Source organism: Mobula hypostoma, chromosome X2 (assembly GCF_963921235.1).
Source record: "Mobula hypostoma chromosome X2, sMobHyp1.1, whole genome shotgun sequence".
NCBI lineage: Eukaryota > Metazoa > Chordata > Chondrichthyes > Myliobatiformes > Myliobatidae > Mobula > Mobula hypostoma.
In genome coordinates, this window is record NC_086129.1 from 34,209,776 (window position 1) to 34,221,109 (window position 11,334).

At 36.6% G+C, this 11,334-nt stretch overlaps 1 protein-coding gene across 2 annotated transcripts in view; it reads left to right on the forward strand.

Moving 5' to 3' along the window:
* The window catches only part of scn3b (sodium channel, voltage-gated, type III, beta), a 51,386-nt gene that overhangs the window by 28,982 nt on the left and 11,070 nt on the right, over positions 1-11,334 (forward strand). For both annotated transcript variants that reach the window (XM_063038237.1, XM_063038238.1), the window contains exons 3-5: positions 746-971; positions 4,282-4,420; positions 6,473-6,569. In XM_063038237.1, the coding sequence (XP_062894307.1) occupies positions 746-971; positions 4,282-4,420; positions 6,473-6,539 (432 nt within the window). In that variant the 3' untranslated portion in view covers positions 6,540-6,569. The remainder of the gene's footprint in view (positions 1-745; positions 972-4,281; positions 4,421-6,472; positions 6,570-11,334) is intronic.

Consider the following 11,334-nt stretch of genomic DNA (forward strand, 5'->3'; position numbering starts at 1 on the left):
CTCACTAGATTCATCCATCAAGTTTTAGGTGGAATCCTGTTTCAAATGAAATGATACTTCTCCTCACATTTCCATGCCTAGCCTCCAACTACTAGATGTTATTACAGACATGGATGCACTAACAACACAAGGACAACTGTACCATAAGTTTTTGCTTCTAAACTTATCTGAAATGGCTTTAATTTATTCATTATGTGGGGTATCTAGCAACGTCTAATGGTTCTTATTTCTCCATTTACATTTTCAGGAATATTTAGCCTTTAGAAATATTTTTTATTAAATAGTTAGAGTTTGTACCATTTCCTGGTGAAAGCACTTCAGTTGCTTTGCAATTAAGTAGTCTATCTCAGTTTTGGAAGAAGCGTACAGATCCCAGAAAGGTTCCGCATTTAATGGGAGGTTTGAGGTCAATTGGTTTGTCTCACTGGGGTAAAAGCTTTAGTTTCAGAATTGATCTCATTATTTCTATGCTAAGTAAGGAAGAAAAATAATATACAGCCCACAACAGAAGGGTACACCACTTTGGAAGGAACATGTTGGTGATGACAATGTCAGGGTTAGCTTGGATTCACCACTAGGGTCTAACACTCCATGAAAATTCATGCTTGGGGTGTCAGAAAGTTACATTCAGTTGCTTCTCAGCAAAGTTTAGCGTGTCAAGTGCAAAATATTGGGGGGATAAACTGACATATAAAGTTGGCATTTTAGCAATTAATCAATGATGAAATCTGTGTCTTTGTGACAGATTTATGAGTACAACGGAGAGCCGCGAGAGCTAAAAGGACCTTATCAGGGCAGAATTCTGTGGAATGGAAGCAAAGATCTGCAAGATGTATCCATAACCATAGTGAATGTTACACTTAACGACAGCGGTTTGTACCGGTGCACGATCAAACGTTATTTCAATTATGAAATGCACAGACCTTCTGTCACAGATGTGAAAGAGGTTCAGCTAACAGTACATGAAGATGGTGAGGAGATTAAGTTCTGTGTGCTGAGAATTTCGGTATTTAGTTCCCTGCACTGATGATCAATACTGTTCAACTTATGAAAGGTACCAACATTTTGAACATTCCTTCATGGATAAAGGTGGTGCAGTATACTCCACAAAGCCATACTGGGTTAAAGGCTGCAATTGAATTAATAGATAGATAATGCTACTAATAGATAATGGTATCACATATAGGTTAACATTCTGTTTTCATGACATAAGATATACCTAGTAATTCGTAGCCTGTCTAAATCTGGCTAATTTCAGTTTAGGAGGCAGCTGGCTGTTGAACTCCTGTGGGGCAAGGAAAGACAAAAATAAAACAGGATCCTTAAGATTACAGCCTAGAGATTCATGCTGTGTTCCGTGGGAAAACCTCCTGACATATTGCCCAAGCACACAAAGAACCTCTTTTGCAAAAGAGCAATGTCAATGAGTGCTTCTTGAACAGGAACAGCACCCTCAGGAGAGGAGGTAAAAGCATAGAACGAAAATCTCAACCAAAAATGTGATGATGCAACTGCAGTTTATCAGGTTAGAAAAGTGAGTGTTATAACCAATGAAGAAGTTCTACAGAGAATGAAAACAAAACGTACATTACTTTAAAAAAATCAGAAAACAGCAATCAAAATTCTTTGGACACGTCGTGTGAATAGAGACATTAGAACATTTAGTTACAACTGGAAGGAAAAAGAAGCAGAGACAGACAAAGAATGAAAATGATAGATGGATTAACATCATGGTTAGAAACAGGGGAGGCAACAATTACAATTCAGAGGGTCAGGGACCGTGATGGACGGAGAGACATGGCCGCCCATGCCGAACGGCAAGGCACCTGAATAATAATAATAATAATAATAATAATATGGCAACAGGGAAAAGCTTACACTTAATCTTTCATTGGATTATAGCAATTATAACCAAGTGAAGTGAATTATTTTTATTGTCCATATTCTATTACAGAATACACATAAATTCAATTTTGAACTAGAAAATACTGAACAAATAGCTTACTGTTAATTCAAGTAAATTATTTATTGCCATTTGAACTTTAATTCAGTGTTCTTAGTCATCATTTTGAAATGTTTTATTATGTAATGTTAACACACATCCAATTGACAGACTGTTTTAAAAATGTAGATGCAGAACACAATTTATTAATATTTTGGCATTTTAAAGGAAAAACTGGAAAAAATGACAGTTACAGGATACTAATAATGAGTGAAGTTTTGTAGAAGTCAGCAAACAACGATACAGTAAGTAATAATCAGAACAAATGTTATGACAACGAGGCAACTGCCAAAGGAACATTACCTCACAAGACAGCTCTATGCAAAATACATTATCCCAGTGTACTTGAATTTAATATATTTAATAGATGGTTTGATTCCCTTTTCAAGGCAGAAGCTTTCAACATCCAAGGTCTTTGAACACTGCAAAATGTATGTTAATGATACTAAACGTGGGACAAATGAGAGAACAAAATCATCCCCAACAAAATTTAAGAGAGCTCAGCAATTGTGGGCTATATTTGGCTCCAATAATAACATGATTTAAAGAAAAGTCACTTACTGAAGATTGAGAAGTGTTTTCATAAACATTCAAGTAAAATTGAATGTACAGTACATATAGGATTAAATAGAGAGCAAAATTTTTTTCAATAGTGGTATTTATGGATGTTATTCTGGAGAAATGAGAATTCATGCACAAAAGAATACCTTTTCAGAGCCAAAGAAGTTGTTCAGCATTAATTGTATTTCATTACACCATTAATAATTACTTGCAACTAATTAAGCAAGACTCAAACTTTAAATGACTTTCACATTGAGATTTCTGAATGGAAAATTGACATTTATACCAATATATTGATGCTATGTTTGCGACCATACCATCTTAACAGTTTGCGGATGATACCAAGATTGGGTGGAAGGCTATTAAAGCTCGTGGCATGATTTTGACCAGGTGGAAAAATGGCAGATGGAACTTAATGCAAGCAAGTGTAAGGTGTTGCACTTTAGAATGACAAACCAGCATAAGACCTACACAGTGAATGGTAGGGCTCTGTGATGTGCAGTAGAACAATGGAACCTGGGAATACAAGTCCATAATTCTTTGAAAGTAGTATCACAGGCAGTCATAAAGAGAGCTTTTAGCACATTGATCTTCATAAACCAGAGTGCTGAATACTGGAGTTTGGATGTTAGGAAGCTTTACAAGACGTATTGTGTGTAGTTCTGGTCACCTACCTGGAGAAGAGAGAATCAATAAGCTTGACAGTGTGCAAAGAAAACTTACAACAATGTTGCAAGGAGTTGAGGGCCTGAGTTATAGGGGAAAGTTAAATAGATTAGGACTTTGTTCTCTGGAGCGCAGGAGAATGAGATTAGGGCTGAGGGAAATGGATCAGCCATGATGAAATGACAGGGCAAGCTCAATGGGCCAAATAGCCTAATCCTATATCATATGGTCTTATGGTCTTTTTTATGCCATGGAACAATACCATTAAGCAAGGGGGTCCATGGACCCCAGGTTTGGAACCCCTGTTTTAGAGATATACAGAATTATGAGAGGTATAGATTGGGTTATGCATATAGGCTTTTTCCCTTAGATTTGCTGAGACCAAAACTAGAGGTCATAGGACTGGGGTGAAGGGAAAGTAATTTAAGGGGAATATATGGGGGATCTTCATTCAAAGAGTGTGGATCGAGATGCCAGCAGAAGTGGTAGATGTGGGTTCAATTGTAACACTTAAGTTTGGATAGGTACACATTGGGCTTGGACCGATATGGTCTGGGAGTGCACGTAGATGGGACTAGGTAGATCAGGTTGGCATTGACTAAATGGGCTAAAGGGCCTGCTTCTGTGCTGTAGTACTCTATGACTATGCTCCCCCAGGAGAAGAACAGAATCACCAATGGCTTTTGGATTCCCGTGTCTCGTTTCATACATCCAGAAGCTGCTGTCAGTTTTCATATCATAATGCTGAATTCATCATCATTACTACCGTCTGAAAATTCTGGGCCAACTTGTTTACCAGTTCAAATTTAAACCTTAAAATAGCAGACATATTTCTGATTAAAAATTTAGGCAATGTGGCTTGTGAACCACACCCTATGGCAATGTATCTGATTGCGTTTCAAACACCTTGACCAGCTGTTGTTCCCAAGAGAGTAGGCCTCGAAGAAAATAACATTAGATTCCAAAGAAAGTTTAGCTAGAACTAGGTGAGAAGAGTTCAAATAATGTGATCTTTCTAGAGGCTAACCGGTTTTATTTCCATTTCTTTCTAGCCCTTGAAGATTTTACTTCATACATTTCAGAAATTATGATGTATCTTCTCCTTGTTTTCCTCACTTTATGGCTTGTTATAGAGATGATATATTGCTACAGGAAAATATTGAAATCAGAACAAGCTGCACAAGAAAATGCGTAAGTAACATCAATACATTGTGTACTTATATGGGCCTGATTTTGCTGAGGTATTGCCAAAGGGGTTTAATATTACTCTTATACCACCTACTCTGACCAAGTCAGAGGATGTATTGAGGTAGCAATTCACCTTCAGATGGTACGCTGCCTCTGCAAAATCCTCCAGGTATGTTGGTAGGATAAACTAATTTAAGCATCCTCCTCCAGGCCAACAGCAATAGCTTTGAGACCTAATTATACTTGTTTAGCTCCACTGGTAGGTTACACATTGCTTGCATGGTCAGCACCAAAATGGACATCCTGCTCTGAGCCCTGTTATGGCAAAAGCTTACCAGGTGCACAGAGAAAAAGGTTAAAGAGTGTTCCCATAGCCTCCTTGAAAATGTCTACAACATTCCCAGTAACTTGTGAGAATACCAGGCCCACAAATGCTCAAAGTATTCAGGTTTGCTTATGTCTTGTCATTTCTTTGGGTGCCCACAGATTGCCTGTAGCAGAAGGGGCGCATTACCTCACAAACCTCTGCTCCAACCTGCTCTATCAAGCCTTTCCTGACACACCCGTGGACTCTGAAGGTCCTGCAATGGTTTATCAGCCATCTCAGAGCAAGTTTATTGATCCACAGTAGCTACCCAAAAAGCAATCTTCATGTATGAATGTTAAAGCTTCAAAAATTCAATTCCATTGCAATCAAAACAAATACATTTATGGAGCAAGAGTAAGCAAAGCAGCTATTTTATCAGTTAATTATACTAACCTCACAGTTGTGCTTTTGAGTAAGGATGAATTTCTAATTTCTAAATTTCCGTCATTAATTTTAGCAAACCCATGATTGGATGTGTTAATAAAATACTGTGATCCACATTTGTTCATTTGATTTTGAGACAGCGGACCACTATGCTTAATGATTAGAATTGAAATCCAGGCACTTAAAAACCCAGCGGTTTCTCCAACTAAATTGTCTCCCTTGTGTTTCTGGACTTCAAAGAAGGAGCTATTATTACAATCTTCTGTGAAAAAATGGTAACAGTCAGTGCTGTTTTTGCATGTATTAATTATATGCTATTTTTATGTTGAGCACGGTGCTGTAAAAAATTCAACTTTCTATGGGGAAAAAATGAATTTTTCCAATACAAATGTGTCTAACAGCTGGCATTTAAAATACATTGTATAACCTTTGCATGTGAATTGAATTGAAGTTCAATCTACTCTTGCATATTGAAATGGATTTACTGCCATGTTAGAAGTACAGTAAAATGAAATTGACAAAGCAGCTGACATTGTGAGATGTCCAGATTTCGAATCAACAGCTTAAAGACCTTTTCAGCTATGTAATATTTTGATGCAGCTAAGCAAGTTTAACAGCTCAGGTTTGAAAACAGTATTTTAACCCAAATTTTAAGAGGGACTAGACCTAGCAATTAGACTGTGGGGCACCCTCACTTTTCTGCAATAACATAATGATTCCAAATGGCAGGCACATTCACAGAGCTAGAATGCATCAGTAAATTCAGCATCTGGAACCCGTTCCTATATATATTCAGAATAGGTGGCTTAATCCTACATGACTGAGTTGAATTGATGTAGACAAACAAAAGCACCTCTGACCTGATTTCTCTCCTTCCTCATCTTCTGCAAGAAGTTACATGGAAATTACTGTGTCATCCCATTGGCCCACCCTCAAATTCTTGTCACAAGTTCCATGAAGACAGGATCAAAGTTTCAATATCACATAATTTTTTGTCCTAATCATCCTCTGGGATACTTTAAGTAATTAAATATATACAATTATTTTTAGACTTATTTAGCTCTTGCTATATTTTGTGCAATATCACAGCTGATTATTTTTCTTACTGGTGCTTATGTTAATTATTCTTAATTTTTGAAATTCAGTCAAATAAAAATGGTAAGGAAATATATGTCATGGAAAGTACTGGGTAATAACTGAAAATAGTTTTGTTTGCCTTTAGTAGACTAAGTCCAAGGTGGTCAATGAATTTTATATGACGTTCTGAACATTCAAATTGATTTCCAATCCAATTATCTTTACAGAGCAGACTATCTGGCGATACCCTCTGGAAATAAAGAAAACCACTCAACTGTTCCTGTAGAGGAATAGGCACATTTGCTTTGGATAGCGGATAGATTGGTAAGAATAATTTGAAACAAGTTTTGTTTAAAAACTCGAAGCTGCTAAGTCTAGAACTATAAGATAACATGAAGTATCTTAGAATATGTTGGAGGTATATGTTAACAAAAAAAATCAGTTTTTAGTTCATAATGATTTTTGGCGATATACATGGATTCAAGTGTACAATAGAACCAAATGTTTGTTACTAACAGCCTCACTGAAAATGGTCCCTATACAGTAATTACTGGAGTCTGATACTTACTATTTTCAAACTGAAGCAAATACATTACAATTAAAATTCTGATTATTTTCCATTTAATTGTCATTAGAGTTTTTATACATGGAATTAAAGCTAATCAAAATTATCTCCTACTTTGTTAGTTAACTTCAATTAGGTTTACAATGAATAAAGGCTGTCAGAAGAACACAAGTTAAAGCAGGTGAAGGCCATTTGTTTTTACTTCTGAGGTTATTGCAACTATTTGCAGTCAGCCTTTCAAACCCTCTAAGAGTTTATATTTCAGTGAGATCACCAACAATTCTTCTAATCTCTGGAACATACCAACCAGGTCTATTCAATCTCCCCTCACACACCAAACACCATCTTGTAACCATTCTTTTGAATCAGAAAAGACAAGTGATGTAGATTTTGCCGAGGCAGTGGCATTGTCCACAAAGATCTTTTACTGATGATAATCCCCAGTATGGATGTTCAGGAGTGATTAAATGGATACAGAGAACTACTTGAATTTTCCCAGGATTCCTGAAAGTGTAGGCTGTGATTGAATGCATCCATGTGCCTACACTGCCTGATACCATAAGGTCAAGGAAAAGGAGATTAATTCCTTTCCCTTAGGCAGGGAGCATTTGTGAATCTCAAATGTGACACATCACTAACTGGAATAATTTGTAAACTAAGAAACTAATTCTAAATTGTGATAAAGATTCTATTGTGGCAGAATCACATTCTGCCCAACCCATACAAGACTGTTGGTTCCAGCATGTCCTCAGCTCCCAGCATTTTGGCACAGCTCAGCGCACGCAGTCAGCTTCACTCACAGAGTCACTTTGCCATTCACAAGCCTTCAGTATCTCTCAGGTCACACATAATTTAAAAAAAAACATTTTTTAAAGTTGCTAACACTCAATTAGAATCATTCAACCGAAGAACTTGCAGTTTTTTTTTTACCTTAAAGTTACTGCTTCCTGTGACAACTCAAAATTAACATGAGGAACAGGTTCATCATCATACATTACTTCAACGTCTTCATTTGATCTACACTGGCATTTCTGATTATTTCTAAGATGAATTAAGTTCGTTTTTGGACTATAGACTAAGTACTTCACCATACCTGACTGCCAGTTTGATATCACTTAATTCTTCAACAAGTCAAAAATCTCTTCTTAGCCTCAAGAGTTTGTTTTTAATTTCAATTGCTGCCTTTCTATTTTCCCCTCTAAGTCGCCTGAACCAAGCTCAAACATTTGCAGAGATGGTAGCATCAAAATAAAATCAGAAGTGCAACATTGTACCAAGTTTAAAAATTATTCTAACCAATGATTTACTGTGGGGCTGTGGAAGATTTATCTCTGACTTTATTATTCAAGGCATCTTTTAATACGTGCATCTTTTAATCTTTTAATCTCTGCTTCCCCACAAGCAGCAGAATGTCATGGAGGGATCAACATATGGTGCTATTACAATTATCCATTATTGTACCATGTCTATACTTATTCAAAGCATTTTAAGTAGACATGAATACAAACAAGGAAAATGCTAATTCTTTTTGATAAAAGCTAACATGAACTCATTGGAACAATCAAATTGTTCTTATCCATGGATATACTATCTAATCAAAGGGTCTAATCTGCTCTATTAAATATTTTGAGGATTTTCTGCTTTTATTTTAAATGTATTCAGTCCTCTGTATATGTAGCAGTCTGCCTCAGTTTACAGTATCACCCAAAATTTACTTCATACTGTATATACTGATAGATCTCCACCAGTTGATCACCTGAATCAAATTTGATTTCTCTACAACACGTTTAGTATGAGTTCATTTTGCAACAGAAAAGATTAATTTTTACTAGAGAATGATCATGAAACATGAAGATACATCTTGGATTTTGAAAACGATACTCAAGTAAAGCAATCTGTAATTCTCATAATAATACTTGTTCATGCATGTCTATGATACATTTGATGTTATAATTAAAGGTGAGAATCCACTCCTGATCTGGATAGCATTGTAAACACAAGTGCTTCTGCAGATGCTGGAAATCCAGAGCAACATACACAAAGTGTTGGAGGAATTCAGCAGATCAGGCAGCATCTATGAAGAGGAATAAACTGTTTACATTTCAGGCTGAGGCCCTTCATCAGGACATCTACAAGGATAGTCTTGTAGATTTATTGGGAATGAAACACTGTGATATACAAGAGGCTGGACCTTTAAGTGCAATCCATTGGAACACTTAAAGATAATCAGTTAACTTCAGCAGTTTAGCGGTATTTCCAGATCATACCCTATCAAAAAATGTGACTATAAAGTAAACTAGATAACACTTATTTTATGCAGAACCCTTCCCTATAATGAAGGGTTTAATGCAGCACTGCTGAATTTAGAGTGTCTCACAACTCATTAATCCTACTATGATGCATATAATGGCCCAAAGGCATTAATTACCTCTGCATCAACAGGATAAAAATGAACAAAAGACATACTCCTAAGCTGCATAGCAAAAGTTTGTGTTTTAGCCAGTATTTTTACTAATTGTTTGTTCATGCGACTCTTTGATGGGTGTTCAATGTACTTTCCAGGCTATTGCTGGTAATAAACAGACAATGCTCCATCAATTGTTGCTCTAAATTTTATTTTATACATTCTCCTTATGTTAGCTTTTCAGGCTGAGCCAGCAATAAATTGCATACCCCTAACTGCCCCGAAGAAGGTGGTGGTGACCTACCAACTTGAAATGCTACAGAACTTAAGGTATAGGTAGACCCAGAATGCTGTTTAGGTGGGAGTTTAAGGATTTCACCCTACGAAGGTGAAGGAATGATATGATATTTTCAAGTCAACGTGGTATGCAGCTTGGAAAGAAACTGGTAGGTGCTGGTGTTACATTGCTTTTTTTTACCTTTGTCCTGGTTGGTCGAGGTTGTGGGTTTGGAAGTTGCTGTCCAAGACATTTTGGTGAGTTGCTGCAGTGTATCCTTTAGATGGTAGAAAACACTGCTGTTGTGCATCAGTGCTGAAATGGTTATTGACAGGGTCTGCATCAAGCTGGCTATCATCTCCTGTGTGGTGTCAAGCTCTCTGGGTACTGTTGAAGCTGCACTCATCCAAGCAAGTGGAGAATATTCTATCACACTCTTGATTTGAGCCTTACAGATGATGGACAGGATTTGGGGAGTTTGGAGGCGAGTTACTTGCCTCAGGATTCCAAGTCTTTTACCACCTCTTGTGGCCACATTGTGTACATGTCTACTTCAATTCAGATTCTGGTCCATGATAACCCCCAAGATATTTTAAGTGGAAATTAAGTGATGGGAATATTACTGAAAGTCGGAGAGGTGACAGCTGGCATTTTCCTTGTTGGATAACGTCAGTGCCAGGCATGTGTTGTTGAGATGTTACTTGACAGTTATCAGTCTAGGTCTGGATATTGTCCTGCTGCATTTGAATGCTCAAAGTTCGAAGTAAACTTACTATCAAAGTACATATATACCATATACAACCCTGAGATCTGTTTTCTTGCAGGCATATTCAGTAATTCCAAGAACCATAATAGAATCAATGAAAGACTGCACACAACAGGACGAACAAATAACCAATGTGCAAAAGACAACAAACTGTGCAAATAAAAAAAATAATAATAATAAATAAATAAGCAATAAATATTGAGAACATGAGATGAAGAGTCCTTGAAAGTGAATCTATAGGTTGTGGGAACAGTTCAGTGATGGGGCAAGTGAAATTGAGTGAAGTTATCCCCTCTGGTTCAACAGTCTGATGGTGAGGGGTAGGTAATAACTGTTCCTGAACCTGGTGGTCAGAGTCCTGAGGGTCCTGTACATTCTACCTACTTTATTGATAGATCAGAGTAAGTTTATGAAAAGGGCCCAAATAAAAAGTTAGATTTCTATACAATTTTCACAGAATAGCAAGGAACAAAACAAAAAAAAAAATCTGTGTGCTGGATTTTAATCTCATATCATGTCCTAATGCTCAGAGATCATTTGAAAACCTGTTAACAAAGATTTCACTAGAGCAGCCTGGCTGGACACTTCTGACCCACCAAAAAAGTATTTTGGGAGAGTCCTTTAAAAAGGAAAATAAACCATGAGAGAGTAGGGCAAAGTGAATAAATTTTCACTCTGACCATCTGATGGGAAATAAACCAATCTTTAAGACCACATTACTATTCCCGACTCCAGCTAAGAAATTGCCTAGTTTAATTTAAGTACTGACTTTTTTGTTTTTCTTTCAGGTTCTATCTTTCTGGTGTGTATCTCTAGGTTAATTCTGGAACAGTAAGATAGAGTAGGCCATTGTAGCACAAGACTGGTACAGACTCAATGTGCCAAATGAGTTTCTACTTTTTAATATTGATTAATGTTCACCATATTTCAGTTGAAATTTTCAATAATTATGATATTTAATTACTCATATTACAATTAAATATTTAGGAATAAATAACATTATTGATAACTTCATGTTATATTGTTAAACTCACTAGACATTGTGGACTATATTCACAGAAATGTAATATATTTTCA